General features: G+C 32.2%; 1 protein-coding gene across 4 annotated transcripts in view; it reads left to right on the top strand.

The window, feature by feature from the left end:
• The window catches only part of SMARCAD1 (SNF2 related chromatin remodeling ATPase with DExD box 1), an 88,292-nt gene that overhangs the window by 58,670 nt on the left and 12,312 nt on the right, over positions 1–17,310 (top strand). For all 4 annotated transcript variants that reach the window (XM_081303647.1, XM_081303648.1, XM_081303649.1 and 1 more), the window contains exons 11-23: positions 451–541; positions 4,248–4,347; positions 4,938–4,997; positions 5,097–5,172; positions 6,813–6,948; positions 7,486–7,623; positions 8,910–9,005; positions 10,343–10,460; positions 10,668–10,789; positions 12,261–12,449; positions 14,281–14,399; positions 15,216–15,398; positions 16,252–16,361. In XM_081303647.1, the coding sequence (XP_081159773.1) occupies positions 451–541; positions 4,248–4,347; positions 4,938–4,997; positions 5,097–5,172; positions 6,813–6,948; positions 7,486–7,623; positions 8,910–9,005; positions 10,343–10,460; positions 10,668–10,789; positions 12,261–12,449; positions 14,281–14,399; positions 15,216–15,398; positions 16,252–16,361 (1,538 nt within the window). The remainder of the gene's footprint in view (positions 1–450; positions 542–4,247; positions 4,348–4,937; positions 4,998–5,096; positions 5,173–6,812; positions 6,949–7,485; positions 7,624–8,909; positions 9,006–10,342; positions 10,461–10,667; positions 10,790–12,260; positions 12,450–14,280; positions 14,400–15,215; positions 15,399–16,251; positions 16,362–17,310) is intronic.

Genomic DNA, 17,310 nt, shown 5'->3' with positions numbered 1-17,310 from the left:
TGGCAAAACAGTGTGTTTGATTTGTGGGTTTTGTCCTAACACTCTTTAAGTTCCTTAATGTGTTAAAATCAAATAAGTACAATTTTGTTTTCTAGGATGAATATTAAGTTAATAATGTTATCATAGTTAATATTCTAATCACTTTTGGAATTAATTAATTTGGTAGCATTACATTATGACCAAATATGGGACTATTATGTAATTTAATTGCCAGAAGAAATAAATCGACAAATAAAATAAATTTGAGAAGAGTAAAAGAATTATTATGCTTTAGATTTGTTTTCTTAAATAGGTATACATAGCTTATAACAGTTAAGTTAAAAGGTAAGGCTCTGTCTAAGGCATTTGAATTTTTGTGTTCATCGTAAACCTAAACCTCATGTCAGAAAATAGTATAGAAAACTAATAAAAGTATAAATCTATAATATTTGGTTATTCTTTCTTTACCAGTTTGTCACTCAAGCCCTATCAGAAAGTTGGTTTGAATTGGTTGGCATTGGTACATAAACATGGACTTAATGGCATTTTGGCAGATGAAATGGTAAGTGTGTACTCTGTTACTTGTATTTTGTATTCCAAACATCATTAAAAAGGCATCCTTGCTTTCATTTAAAACATGGCATTTTTTCCTTGCCACTGTAGTTGTAACTGTTATCACTTTAGTATCTTACTCTTTTTCTCATCCCTACTGTTTTTTACTGTTTACTATTCCCTGTGTTAGTTTTAGCCTTCTGACTCCTCCCCAAAATGAAAACAGATTTATTATGTTTCTTATTATCAAAATAATTAATATCTGTTAGAAATTGGACATTACATGAAAACATAAGGAAGAAAATCAAAGTTATCTGTAATCCTACCATTTAAAAACATAATAGTTTGATGTCTTTCTAGATTTCTTCTTTTGTATATATTTGTATGTATATAAGTGTATGATATTATAACAGATAAGTGTATGATATTATATATATATATATATATATGATACTGAGATTTTACTATCTCTGTACTTTTTATATAGCTGCTTTTAAATTTTAATATAACTGTCCTTATCAGTAAATAAATCTACATCACATATTAGCAATATGATTTCAGCCATTTTATTTTTATCAGATGTTTCAGGGTGTACATTTTTCCCAAATCATACTTGCTTTAAAACTAAGCAAGTTTCTTATAGCCATTACTCCAGGTATGGTCATATAGAAACTTGGCCTTTTTCATTTTGAGGGCCACAGTACTGAGGATTGAACCCAGGGCTTCTCACGTGCTAGGTAAGCAGTCTATAACCTAGCTACATCCACATTCCCTTTTTAAAATTGTTTATTTATCTACCTACCTATCTATTTATTTATTTATTTAGAATATTTATTTGTTTGTGTGAGTTAGGGTCTCAGTAATTTGCCCAGACTGGCCTTAAACTTGTGTTCTTCCAGCCTCAGTCTCCCAAGTAGCTGGAATTGCAGGCAGGAACCATCATGACCAGCTAAAAACTTGACTTTAACATTTCCTTTCTTCCTCCAGGTATAGTTATAAAAAGTATTTAAATAAAATGAGTCACGCCGTGTACAGGGCCCTGTGTTCAATCTCCAACACTAAAACTTAAGACATGTTCTGTGGATAAATATTTACTGGAGCGGGGGAAAATAAAATAATATGTATAAATATAACATACATATATGTGTATATATATATATATATATATTTTGTACATTTGAGTTTCCAAAATAAATATTTAAACAAAGATAATACTAATTCTCTAGTTACCTTCTAAGGAAATAACATTTAGTATTGTAAGACATATTTCTGTATTTAGTTCATACTCATTCAAACAAAGATGCTTTTTTTTTTAAATTTTTGATTTGTTATATATGACAACAGAATGTATTACAATTCATAATACACATAGAGCACAATTTTTCATATTTCTGGTTGTACACAAAGTAGAGTCACATCCTTTTTGTCTTCTTACATGTACTTAGGGTGATGATGAACATTCAGCCATCTCTCCTACCCCTATTCCCCCTCCTTTCCCCTCCCTCCCCTTTTCCCCATTGAAGATGCTATTTATCTAATAGAAAAGTGAGTAAAAGACTGTTTCTCCCTCTGAAATTGGCCCACATTCTTCCTTGAATGTATATTTCTTAGCTTTACCCCCCAAACTCTCTCTTTTCTTGAGATAGCCTACATTCTCTCTTGAAAGTATATTGGTTTTCCTAAATAAATCTGTCTTAAAAAAGAGGAAGAAGAAATGAATAATGTATACAGGATTTCAAAATACTTACAGAAATTAGATATAGAATAAAGAACATTGTAGTCATATAACTGTACTTGGGGAATCTTGGGAATATGACCTTGGCATTGGATCTAAAACTTGCCTTTTATGGGCTGTCTGATTTAGTCACTTACCAAAAGTATTTCTGTGGACTGGGGTTGTCACTCAGTGGCAGAGTGCATTCCTTGCACATGTGAGGCACTGGTTTTGATCCTCAGCTCCACATAAAAATAAGTAAAACGAAGATACGGTGTCCATGTACAACTTAAAAAAAATATTTTTAAGGTATTTCTATATCCTACGATTATACTTGGTATCAAATAAAGTATACATTACATGGAATTATTTTTATTGCATGTAAAGCACAATATTTTAAAATTGGCTTAGTTATCTAGGGTTGCCATACAAAAATAAACATAGATAGAGTACTTCAACAACAGAAATTTATTTCCCAATTTATTTTTGGAGGTTGGAGATCCAACATTAATGTCTTATTGTGTTTGGTTTCTCATGAGGCCTCTTTCCTTGGTGTGTAGAGAACCATGTTTTTGCTGTGACCTCGAAGTGTCATTTTCTTTCTGTGTGCCTATTCTTGATGTCTCCCATCTTAAAAGGACATCATTCATATTGGTATAGGATACCACCCTTATCACCTCTTTCAAAATTTTCCTCAATAATGGCCCTTTTCTAAATAGTTACATTGGCCATAGAGTTTCAACATGTGTATTTTCGGGCACATAATTCAATCCATAAACAGTATAATGTTTAGCTCCCCTGAGGTGTAAAACCTCATTATCCTTTTTATTAGTGAGTATTTTATTGGTATCTAATTTACTTGTCAAAAGATGAATTAATGTATAGTTTAATGACTTTTCAAACATACACCATTTTGACCATCACTTAGAACAGAGATTTCCATCATCCCACAAAGATCTTTAAGTTTTGTTGTTTTTTTTTTTTTTTTTTTTTCCCTCTAACCATTAGCACTGCCACTTCTACCACCATGGGTTAATTTTTTCTGGTTACATAGCATAGTCAGTATATACTATTTGTTTCTGGTTCTTTTAGTGCAATGTAATGTTACTGAGATTTAATCTTTGTTCTTATGTGTACCAGTAGTTTATACATCCTTATTGCCATGTGGTATGATAGTCCATGGTATAAATATGCTGCATTTGTTTAACCATTTTTTAATACAAATACAGCTTTATTTTTAATAATCAAAGCTGGGAAAGTATTAACCTTTTTTATGGGTAAATGGTAAACAACTTGTGATATATCCATGCATGGAATTTTACTCAGCAGTAAAAAGAAATAATTCATAGATGAATCTTTAAAGCATCATGCTAAGTAAAACTAAGTAGATGAAAAATTTTGTTATTGTATGATTCCTTTTAGATGAAATTCCATGAAAGGATATAGTTTGATGACAGAAGCTGTTTTACTCAGCCTTTTTACCACTTTGTTTATCTATTCTTTTTTGTTGTTGATGATAGACCTTTTTTTTTTTAAATTATTATTTATTTATTTATATGTGGTGCTGAGAATTGAACTCAGTGCCCCACACATGCCAGGCAAGCTCTCTACCACTGAGCCCCTGCCCTAGATAACCCCTGTTTATCCATTTTTCAGAGTGGAATTCCAAGGTAATAAACCAGGTTAACTCTGGTTAGTTATTTGGCATTTTTAAGCAATAGCTAAAATTATGTTCTTTGTAGGCAACACAAAAATTCTCCCATATTAATTTATTTCTTGTATGAACTAACAATTAAGGTCTATCTATCTTGTTCATTAAAGTAAGTTTTAGCATCATTTCTAGATTAAAATCAGTTCCATCTGTCATTTGCAGCTAGGAACATAGTAGATATTCTGAGTTGAATTGTGTGAAATTAAAAATAGAGCATAAAATATTTTTTCATTTTGTACTTCCACATTTTTGTTTGTTTTTAAATTTTACATTTTAAACTTTTAATTTTAGGGCCTAGGAAAAACGATTCAAGCCATTGCATTCCTTGCATACCTCTATCAGGAGGGTAATAAAGGTCCTCATTTGATTGTTGTTCCAGCCTCAACTATAGGTTTGTAATACTGGAGACAACTATTTTTATAAACTTCATAATGTTTTATATAGGTAAAAGTGTGTGTGTGTGTGTGTGTGTGTTCTTTTGTATTACGACGTACGTATGTACATTCATATTGGTAATCTTTTTCAAGAAACTAACTCAAATATAAGTCAATTATTCAGATTTCAAATTAATTTATTTTTGAAAAGAAAACAGTACTTTTACAACTAGAGGTATTTATTGAATCACAAAGTATGTAATTAATACCTTCTTAAACTACCATTCCATTCTTTCACAATTGATGTAGAAATTAGGGTAAGAGAGTATTTGTGCATGTGAATATAAAATAAAAGCCTTTTCTTTAAATGGGAAGTTAGTAATCACTTGTAAATAAAATAGTTAGCCTTCTGCCTTTTACCCTTAATTTTGATGTCTCTTCAAAACCTCAAGATTTTAATCATAAAGCAGTAATATTTAAGGTTCTATTATAAAAGCAATATCATTGTGCTTATTTATATATTATTAAGGAATAACTTGTCACTAGTTATTTGACTTCATGAACATTCTCTATTTTAGCAGATGCAAAGTAATCTCTTATTTTATAGATAACTGGTTAAGGGAAGTTAATTTATGGTGCCCTACTTTAAACGTGCTCTGTTACTATGGTAAGTGTATGTCATTTTGCTTTTAACTTTGGGAATCTCTCTAAAACTAAAATAAACAATAAATACAATCTAAATGTGTGTATTGTTTTTAAATTCTAGGTTCTCAAGAAGAACGTAAACAAATTAGATTTAACATTCATAGTAAATATGAGGATTACAATGTAATTGTGACTACGTAAGTATCGAGAAAGTTTGGGGAGTGAAGATTTGTGAAGGCCCCAAATTTCAAAAAATATATTTTGTATTAATAATATATAGGGGCTGGGGATGTGGCTCAAGCGGTAGCACGCCCGCCTGGCATGCGTGCAGCCCGGGTTCGATCCTCAGCACCACATACCAACAAAGGTGTTGTGTCCGCCGATAACTAGAATAAATATTGAAATTCTCTCTCTCTCTCTCTCTCTCTCTCTCTCTCTCTCTCTCTCTCTCTCTCTCTCTCTCAAAGAAAAATAATTAAAATAAAATAATATATAGGAAAGTTTATGCTACAAACTATGTAACAAAAGTAATGGAATGATATATGTTGAGGATGAAGGTCCCCCTCTCCCCCCGCCCAATTTGGTGTTTAATGCCAACATGAGAGCTTTTTTGTTAGCACAATCAACTCAGTGACAGTATAAGAAGATTTTATCCACCTAATTCAAAACATAGTCTTTATATAGTACAATTTTTTCAGTTAAACTTAAAGTAAAATTAGATAATTTATATTTCTAACTTGCAAATAAAAGTTTATAGTAAGTACAATGAAATATTATTCTCCCAGTGAAAAATTTGACATAGAATAGGATTAAAAGTAATTTTGGGTGTGTTAACCATCAAGAGTAGTAACTATTTGGTGTAGGTATCTGGTGGAGAACTTACTGCTTTTATGTTACATTTATTTTATAGGTATTTAATGTTTATTTTAACTGTTAATGCTGTTGTTATTTTCTCACTACTGCCATCTTCTGTAGGAGTCTATCTTTAAAAGAATTCATTTAGCAGAGGTGGCTCATGCCTGTAATTTGAGTAAACCTGAGACAGGAGGATTATATGTTTGAGACCAGTTTGTACAGTTGAGCAAAACCCTATCTCAAAAAATAAAAAGGGCTTGGAATGTAGCTCCATGATAGAGCTCCTGGATTCAGTTTCCAGGAAAAAACACACACATGTACACACACAAATTCATCATTATCCTCTACTTCCCCTTCATACTCAGGACTGAACCCAAGAGCACACACTATCCTGTAATAACATTCCAAATATTTTTTGTTATTCGAAACAGGGGCTTGCTAAGTTGCTTAGGCAGGCTTCAAACTTGCTTTCCTTTCTCCTCCTCCCAAGTAGCTAGGAATAACATGTGTGTACCACCATGCCTGGCCAAATTTCATCTTTTTGTAATAGAATAGTCTTCACATATAGACATACTTTGTGGACCTACTCTGCTGGTTAATGTTTTAAGCACAAACATGTTTTAACTTATGTTCTTTTTTCTCCTTCATAAAATATAACAATTTATAAAGCAAAGTATAACAGTAACAGATTACTTGTAAATTGTACTCAGATTGGCCTCTTCTCAAGTGTGTAGAAATTGTCTAATTGCGTTATAACATTTACCTTATAATTATTTCACCTTTCATAATTTGGTTATATGGACATGGATTATTATTAGATACTAATACATCAAAATTTATTTCAATACCAACTATGTCTAGTACTGACCTATGGGACTAGCTATTAGAAATATATAAAGATAATGTTTAAAAACTTCATCTCACTAGGCTCCAAGATTCTAAAAAGTATATCTTTTGAAATCTTTTTCTCTTTTGGTGATAGGTATAATTGTGCAATCAGCAGTTCTGATGACCGCAGTCTGTTTCGGCGGCTAAAACTTAATTATGCTATTTTTGATGAGGGTCATATGCTGAAGAATATGGGTTCTATCCGCTACCAGCACCTTATGACAATTAATGTAAGAGAGTGTTTTGTAAAATTGTCTTAGCTGTGATAAAATTTTAGATTATGTAATTTAATATATATAGTATTTTGTATCAGAAGTCAGCAAACTTTTTCTGTAAAGGGCCAGATAATAAATATTTCATATTTTAAGGGCTCTATGGCCTGATATTCATTCTTTGTTTTGATGATTCTAAACGTATAAAAACTGTTCTTGGCTCTTAGCTTATAAGCCTCAGTTTACCAGCCTTTGTTCTGTATGATAAACTGTAAAGATTAATTATAGTTTATCTTCTTTCATCACCTCATAAATTGAGGACATAAGTTACTTACCTTTATAATAAGATCATTAGTTTTTATATTGCAGTTTTTATATGAGAGTTGATAATAGCAGACGTCAAGTGTCTAAATTATTAATCTTTCACCAGAGAATGTTAAATTATCAATAATGGTATAAATTTTCTTCTCTTTTTTCATTCCTATACTGCACAAGGCAAGAAGGGAGTGTCTGTGGAGGGTAGAAAACTAATCTAAATGTTATCTCCATTCACAGGCAAATAACCGTTTACTGCTCACAGGCACACCTGTGCAGAATAACCTGTTAGAACTCATGTCACTGTTGAATTTTGTTATGCCACACATGTTTAGTAGTAGCACCAGTGAAATACGAAGAATGTTTTCTTCTAAGACAGTAAGCATATATGCATGTTTTCTCCAAAACTTTTTACTTTGTCTTTTACCTGGGATATTTTTCTATTTCGTCTTTCATTGTTTTCATAATGCCTATGCTCTGTGAAATAAATTTTAAGTACTTATTATTCCTATATTTGGATCATTTCAGAAATCAGCCAAAATATAATACAGAAATAAATTGGTGATTAACAATCAATATCTAAAATTTTTAAATTTTCAATATCCTAATTTTCTGAGGAACAACAATTTCAAATTGATGAAAAGCTTAGATATATGATATGTGAGGGAAATTTGATAATTCTGTCCTTTTTATTGGTCAAATTAGTAGTATTTCATTATAGGTGCTATAGAAATAATCAAAGCTAGAATATCTTAAAAGTGCTTATATATATATACAGGGAAATGTTACAAAATCAAAGTTCATAAATACAAAAATGACATTTTCTAAAAACTAAAGGCATCCTTCTTATTAGAACAAAAATTTTTTTATCTCCATTATCATGTAGGGAAAGTATAGTTATAGTCTCCAAGAACTCTGAAATTTTCCAATATAGCTATGTGTGCATAGATTTTTTTTTTTAGTTGTTGATAGACCTTTATTTTATTTGTTTATATGCAGTGCTAAGATTCAAACTCAGTGCCTCACACATGCCAGGCAAGTGCGCTACTGCTGAGCCATAGCTCCAGACCCTTTGCATAGATTTTTGTTTCTCTACCAAATCAGATATCTTTGTAGGAGTTTTCTGTGATATTCTTTGTTCAAATTAACTGCCTTTTTAAACACTTACTAATGAATTCCTTCCAACTGATTAATAATTTTTAATTAGACTGGTAGACTTTATGGACTACTCTTCTACCTGTAGTTCATAAGCTACATGGAGGACCCCTTCACATCTTAGAATAAAATTTTTCATTTTATATTCTTCAGAATCACCTGTTTTTAGTTTACCTAATTTGCATCATGCTGTACTATCTTTCTTTGAGGGACCATTTTCCACAAAGAAATAAGCATTTTTCTATCTCCCTCTATGTGCCCCCCCCCCACCTTTTCTCTTATTCACACATATACACATACATTTTTATTTCGTGAAAGTTATTTAGGTAATCAGTCAACATTGAACCTCAAAGTACATATGGAGCTTCAAAAAGTAGATTACAACCCAGAAGAGTATCTGTAAAACAAAATCACTCAGATTCTAGTAAGGTAGATTTTCATGTTGTATAATACTGTACTATATTGTGAAAAGTGAATAATTTCTAAAGGAATATGTTTTTATTGTTTAGAAATCAGCAGATGAGCAGAGTATATATGAAAAGGAAAGAATAGCACATGCAAAACAGATTATAAAGCCATTTATTCTCAGAAGAGTGAAAGAAGAGGTAACTCTTTTATCTTCATGTTTTTGGTTATGGTGTTTAAATTCAGTTTTCTTCTTTATTAGAAAGATCATTTTAACTTTTGTGTGTGTGTGTGTGTGTGTTTTGGTTTTTCATATTTTTATTGGTGTATTATAATTATACATAATGATGGAATCTATTGTTACATATTTGTACATATATATTAACAATATAATTTGGCCAGTTCATTCCCCCATATTTCCCCTTTCCTTTCCCTTCTCCTCTCAAACTCGCTTTCTTCTCTATTATCTCTCTTAGATTTTCATGACATACTCCCACACACTACCCGCTCCCCTTTTCTTTTCTAGCTTCCACATACATATGTGAAAAAACATACGGACTTTGACTTTTTGATTTTGGCTTATTTCATTTAATGTGAAGTTGATGCTCTCAAATTCTATTCATACAAATGACATAAACTCATTCTTCTTTATGGCTGAATATAATTCTATTGCATATATGTGCCACATTTTCTTTACAATTCATTCACTGACAGACACCTAGGCTGGTTCCATAGTTTGGCTATGATGAATTATGCACTATAAACATAGGTATTCATGTACCACTACAGGAGCCATGCTATCTTTTGCTGTCAAGTATAGCACTGCTATAGTTTCATCCTATTGTAATTATGAAAAATGAAAACATTTGTAATTAATACACCTAACACCAAATAAAACATCTTGCATAATCACAATATTGCATTTTCTGACTAGCTTGGATGATAGTTTGTTATATAAATATGTTAGAGGAAAAGATGTATTAAATAGTCACATAAAATCTAACAGTATTTTTCCAACTTCACACAAGAAAAGTCAATGTGCATTTTTACAAAAGGCACCATGGTACAGTAGTAGCAGTCACTGTGTCTTTCACAGTATATAACAATATGTAAAATTACAACCTGACTTTTCTTTCTTGAATTGTTAAAAAGTATATTAAGCAGAAAAATCTAACAAAGAAGGGAAAAAAATTAAAGAATGCACATAGTGAATACCATCAATTATGGCAAGATTTAATATAATGAGCTTTATAAATCACTCATGATTACTTTTAATTTTAATTAATATATTTAAACAGAGTTGATTTATTTATTTTTTTTATTGTTGGTTGTTCAAAACATTACATAGTTCTTGACATATCATATTTCACACTTTGATTCAAGTGGGTTATGAACTCCCATTTTTACCCCGTATACAGATTGCAGAATCACATCAGTTACACTTCCATTGATTTACATATTGCCATACTAGTGTCTGTTGTATTCTACTGCCTTTTCTATCCTCTACTATCCATTTTAACTTATTTTTCTTTCTCAGGTTCTCAAGCAACTACCCCCTAAGAAAGATCAAATTGAGTTGTGTGCAATGTCAGAGAAACAGGAGCAACTCTACTTGGGTCTTTTCAACAGAATGAAAAAATCTATCAATAACATGGGTATAACCTGACTTTCAGAGTTTTATATGAAAAATAATCTTGTGTTAGGGCTATGTTTTGTCTAATCATATGATAAAAGTGATTTGGTCATTTTTAAAATTAGTTGGAATTTGAAGAAATAATTTTAAAACTTGTTAAGATAGAGATACTTCAACAAACAGCTATCAGCTTTTTTTTTTTTTTTAATGTCTACTCTTTGGATCACAGAGAAAAACACAGAAATGTGCAATGTCATGATGCAATTGAGAAAAATGGCCAATCATCCTTTATTACATCGCCAATATTACACAGCCGAAAAACTCAAGGAAATGTCTCAGCTTATGCTAAAGGTAAGAATTTTGTTTTATGCTTAATACTGAGCATTCACTATTAAATAGTTAGGAAGTTGTTAAGACTAAAAAACCCATTGAGCATGCAAATTCTTTACCCATGTTATTTTTGAAAACTGAGCTACATCTCTAGTTTTTTTATTTTTTATTTTTTTTGAGACATGGTCTTGCTATGTTGACAAGCTGAGCTCAAACTAGAGATCCTCCTTCCTTAACCTACCAAGTAGCTGGGATTACAGGCATGAGCCACCATAACTAGCCACATTTTTTTTTTTAATTTTTTTTTTCTTTTACTTCCTCCTCTCCTCAGTGCTGGGCATCGAACACAGGGCCTCGTGCATGCTAGGCAAGCACTCTACCAGTGAGCTTCATACCCAACCTGAAAAACATTTTTGTTGTTGTTGATACTGGGGATTGAACCCAGAGGTGCTTGACCACTGAGCTACATTCCTAGCCCCCCTCCCCATTTTTTCTGAGACAGTCTCCTTGACTTCCTTAAAGCCTTGCAAAGTTGCTGAGGTTAGCCTTAAATTTGAGATCCTTCTGCCTCAGCCTCCCAAGTTGCTGGAATTACAGGCATGTGCCACCATGCCCAAACTGGAAAACAATTTTTAAGACAAAATTAAAGACTATTTGAGAGAGAAAAGAGCCACAGAACGATACTCTAGATTGGGGTTCAGCAAACTACGGCTTTATGAGGTAGTGACCGTCTTTTAAAATAAAGTTCTATTATAACACAGTCATGTGCAGTTATTTGTGTATTCTAAGACTGCTTTCTCAGTACAGGGGCAAAGTTGCAACACAATCATCTTGTCGGGGAAACCTTAAAATACTTACACCTGGACTTTTACATGAAAAATATTCCTTTTCCTGACCTAGGGCTTTCCGTATTGCTTCTTTCTTTTCTTTAAACAAAGTATTACTTCATATTTTACATCTTGGTTAGTGAAACAGTTTTCCTGTTTACTTTCCTCATTTTAATTTTTTCTGTTTTAACAATTTGGTTTTGCTCTTTATTTTTGCATCATTCTCGCTTAGGTCTTATTATTTCTCCTTACAGATCTTAGTGTTGAACACAACTCATTTAATTTAATTTCTTATGCTATTTTAAACTTACTATGGAAAACTTCAAACATGTAAAAGGAAAAGGAAACATGTAATGAAACCCTCTGCCTGTGTAATCTCCATCCATTTTCTAGTTAGCATTTGGTAATGACACTATTTTGTTTCATCTATACTCCCTAAACCCTTCCCCAGGATTATTTTGTACTAACTTCTAGACATTCCATCTGTAACTTAAAAGATAATAATTAACTTTATTATTATTATTATTATTAAACCTGTTACATTAAGTTGTTTTATGATTTGATTTTTTCCAGATGTGAAGAATTTTAATTAAAGTATTCTGATCATATTATAAATTTCTTTCATTTTGAAGTATATTGTGTTTTGTTGTGTTTTATTTTAAAAGGAACCTACACATTGTGAGGCTAACCCTGACCTGATCTTTGAAGACATGGAAGTTATGACAGACTTTGAACTACATGTACTTTGTAAACAGTATCGGCACATTAATAATTTCCAGTTAGACATGGATTTGATTTTAGATTCTGGAAAATTCCGAGTTTTAGGATGCATCTTATCTGAATTGAAGCAAAAGGTATTAAAAAAGAATAATACTCCTTTTGTACTTTCTGAGTTAATTTAACTTCATAAAGCAGTTCTGGCATGATTTGATGCTCTTGAAGCTTTAGTCTTTTCAGTTCTACCTTCTCTTAGAACCTAGTGTTTGAATTTTCTTGACAAATTTGAGCATATCTTTTTCTGATTACTTTCTTTCCTTGTGCAATCTCAGAACAATAAGATTTAGACTGTATCTTTATTAGTATTTTTAAAGAAATAATCCTAATCATTATTATTTCATAAGTAACCATCTGTGTGATTGTTTCAAAATTAGTATTTTGAAGGTGCCGCTTGTTAAACAGTTATTTAGGTAATACTGTAGTTTATGTGTGAAATAGCTTAAATTTGTAAGATTACCATCCAAATAGAATTTACAAATTTTATTAATATTTTTTTACAAGAAATAATAATTGTACTTAAAATACAGAGTCAAATTTTAGCTCTTGACATGTAGAAGTTGAGGCAATTTATTTACATATAAGTTAAAATAAAATTTTATCTCAAGTATTATTACTTAATTTTTATTAAAGAAGTAATTGGTCAACAAGGTACACTAGCACACCTACAATCCCAATAATTTAAGAGGCTGAGGCAGGAGGATCACGTTTGAGGCCAGTCTCAGCAATTTAATGAGGCCTTAAGCAACTTAATGAGACCTTATCTCAAGGTAAAAAATACAAAGGGCTGGGCCTTCTTGGACTATTCCCTGAAGACCTTAAAAGAGCACACTACAGGGATACTGCCACATCGATGTTCATAGCAGCACAATTCACAATTGCTAGACTGTGGAACCAACCCAGATGACCTTCAGTAGATGAATGGATTTAAAAAATGTGGCATCTATACACAATGGAGTACTATGCAGCAATAAAAAATGACAAAATCATAGAATTTGCAGGGAAATGGATGGCACTAGAGCAGATTATGCTTAGTGAAGCTAGCCAATCCCTAAAAAACAAATACCAAATGTCTTCTTTGATATAATGAGAGCAACTAAGAACAGAGCAGGGAGGAAGAGCAGGAAGAAAAGATTAACATTAAACAGAGACATGAGGTGGGAGGGAAAGGGAGAGAAAAGGGAAATTGCATGGAAATGGAGGGAGACCCTCATTGCTATACAAAATTACATAGAAGAGGTTGTGAGGGGATTGGGAAAATAAACAAGGAGGGAAATGAATTACAGTAGATGGGGTAGAGAGAGAAGATGGGAGGGGAGGGGAGGGGGGATAGTAGAGGATAGGAAAGGTAGCAGAATACAACAGTCACTACTATGGCAGTATGTAAAAATGTGGATGTATAACCGATGCGGTTCTGCAATCTGTATTTGGGGTAAAAATGGGAGTTCATAACCCACTTGATTCTAATGTATGAAATATGATATGTCAAGAGCTTTGTAATGTTGTGAACAACCAATAAAAAAAGAAAGGAAAAAAAAATTTAAAAAATACAAAGGGCTGGGGATGTAGCTCAGTGGTAAAGTGCCCTGGATTCAATTCCCAATACCAAAAGGAAAAAAAGTAGTAGTAATGGGTCATTACGTACTTTGAAATCTTTGTGAAGTTGTCAACATGATATAAAAGTAATGGTAACACTCTTGGTCTTTAGACATATCAAGGCTTTCTTCTTGGTTCTTTTAAAAAAAAATTTGGTGTGTGTGTGTGTGTGTGTTGCTGGGGATCAAACCGAGGGCCTCACACATGTTAAGGAAGCGCTCTACCACTGAGCTACATGCCTGGTCCTATATCAAGGCTTTGAGTAGTATAGTGATTGTATTTTTCCGTTTCTAACCCATGCATGTATTTTCGCAGGGTAATCGAGTTGTATTATTTAGCCAGTTTACCATGATGCTGGACATTTTAGAGGTTCTGTTAAAACATCATCAGCATAGGTACCTCAGATTAGATGGAAAGACTCAGATTTCTGAAAGGTTGGTATAATTTATTTTATTTTCAAACCTTTGCTCATTTATTATGTGTTTGTTAGAATTTTAAATGTCTAGAGTATTTGGTAGAATTTTGTTGCTTTGAGTCTTATGTTGGTTATCACAAATCATTGCCTTAAAAGCAAATATCCTTTTTTTTGTCTTAATTGCATACAAATATATTTTGAAACAGCTACAAAAATTGTATATTTTTTAGAATTTCCCCCTTTAAAAATTATTCAAGTTTAAAATCACCTTATCTTTAGTCAACGTTCTTTATTTAAAGTCAGGCTCCTCATGATTCAAGGTTAAAGGTTTTTTTTGTTGCTGTTCTAATTCTTTTTTTTTTTTAATATATATATATATAGAGAGAGAGAGAGTGAAGAGAGAGAATTTTTTAATATTTATTTTTCAGTTTTTCGGTGGACACATCATCTTTATTTTATTTTTATGTGGTGCTGAGGATGGAACCCAGCGCCCTGCGCATGCCAGGCGAACACATTACCACTTGAGCCACATCCCTAGCCCGATGTTCTAATACTTAAGGGTTTAAAAAAAAAAAACAAAGAATGCTTTTTCTTGTGTATGTAAATTGCAGTATACATCTTGATTTATTTGTATCTGCCAGAGAGTGATAATATAGAAAATAATCTGTTGAATTGGGAAGGTGCTTCATTGTTACAAGTTCCAGAAAAGTAATTATAGTGTTAAGAGCGTCTATTTACACTTTCTGATTTCTTTTCCAGTGATATGATGGTTTTTCAGTTTTAATTATATTATATGCCTTTTAATGAGACTTAACCTAACATATTTATCTTATAGGATTCATCTAATTGATGAGTTTAATACCGATATGGATATCTTTGTGTTTCTGTTGTCAACAAAAGCTGGTGGATTAGGAATAAATTTGACTTCAGCAAATGTTGTTATACTTCATGATATTGATTGTAATCCCTACAATGACAAACAAGCAGAAGATAGGTGCCATAGAGTTGGCCAGACTAAGTAAGTATTTTCAGTTGAAATTCATTTTTAATCAAATGCCCTTTTAATTGGTGTAGAATATGTTACATGGCTACTGATGTCTTTTTACCAGCAGTGTCGAATATGAGCTCTACGAGATATAACTCCTATTCGTTTAACTGCACCCTCTCATGAAATAGTTCTGCCATTCATGAAGTTATTATCGATGGTCTAGCCACTTGGCACATGCTACTAATAATAATTTTTATATATTATTGCTACCCTGTAGGGACAGGGTCTCACTTAGTTGCTTAGGGCTTCGCTAACTTGCTGAGGCTGGCTTTGAACTTGGAATCCTCCTGCCTCAGCCCCTGAATCACTGGGATTACAGGCTTATGTGTGTACCACTGTACCCAGCTTCAACTGTACTTTCATATGTAAATAGCTTTCAATGTCTTTGTCAAGTATTTTACTATATTTGCAAAAGACATTGGTATATTCATTGATAGACCAAATATTTATCAGTGTCTATTGTAGAGGCTTGTTCCTTCTTATACTGCCTTACTGTACAGAATTATTTCTTGGGACCTGATAAGCAAAACATGTTTCTTTTTGAAAGTATAATTTCTATCTGAACACATAACTGTTGTAATATACTTTTATGTGAAAGTTTTAGAGTGCCTATATCTTTATCTTCTTTTGGATCAATAGGAGAGTATGCCTAGAAGTTTACATGCTCAGATAGTGTTATCTCAGATAGTTTGAATTTAAAAAGAAGTTTCAATTTAGAGATATTTGTCATAATTTTCAAATTATTATTATTGAACTTAGATATAGTTTATCTAGATATATATCCAATTCAGTAACCAATGAACATGTCTTGTATTTGTTTTAGAGAAGTACTAGTTATAAAATTAATAAGCCAAGGGACAATTGAAGAATCTATGCTAAAAATTAACCAACAGAAATTGAAGCTAGAACAAGATATGACCACAGTAGATGAAGGTAAGATGATTGTAAGCAGAATATTCAATATTTATTAAAATATATATTATTCTTGCATTGGAATCAACAAAGGTATACTGAGCTCTTGTTTAGTATGTAGTTTGGGGAGTAAAGTAGGAGAAGTAAACATTGATCTGAAAAGTTCTATAGTAATTAAGTTCTATTTTGCTAGAATTGAAGTGTTTATGTCTTTCATCCTCATCTTATTTTTGATACTGGAATAGCTGAGAAATAAAACCAGAAATCCAAACTCAGTGTTATCTGCAATTTTATAATTTGTTCACTAGAAAGAACCTTTGATATTATGACTTCTCTTCACACTACCCTTTGAAAAGGATAATTTTAAAGTTTTATAAATTTAAGGTTTTTTTACTTAATGTATATATTTTTAAAAAAAAATACATTCTCACAGTTTAAAATTCAAAAGGTATATATGGATAAAAAAGAGCCTCCTTCTTGCCTCATCATCCTGCTTCCTTATAAATGTGATGAAGGTTGGTCCCCCCCCCGCTTTTTTTTTTTGATTATTTAAAGCATTACATAGCTCATGATATATCATCTTTCATACATTTGACTCAAATTGTGTTTTGAACTCCCATTTTCCCCCCAAATACAGATTGCAGAATCACATCTGTTACATATTCACATTTTTACATACTGCCATATTAGTGACTGTTGTATTCTGCTACCTTTCCTATCCCCTACTATCCCCCCTCCCCTCCCCTCCCCTCCCATCTTCCCTCTCTACCTCCCCTGCTGTTGTTCAATTCTCTCCCTTTTTTTTCCCTCCCCCTTGCCCCTCATGACCTCTTATAATTTTATGTATCATTGAAGGTCTCCTACCATTTCCATATGCTTTCCCTTCTCTCTACGTTTCTCTCCCCCCATTCGTCTTTGTTTACTGTAGTCTTTTCCTCATGCTCTTCCTTCCTGTTCTGTTCTTGGTTGC

This window comes from Spermophilus citellus (genome assembly GCF_964194105.1).
Source record: "Spermophilus citellus genome assembly, chromosome: 8".
Lineage (NCBI taxonomy): Eukaryota > Metazoa > Chordata > Mammalia > Rodentia > Sciuridae > Spermophilus > Spermophilus citellus.
This window is presented reverse-complemented; position numbering and strand designations above follow the sequence as displayed.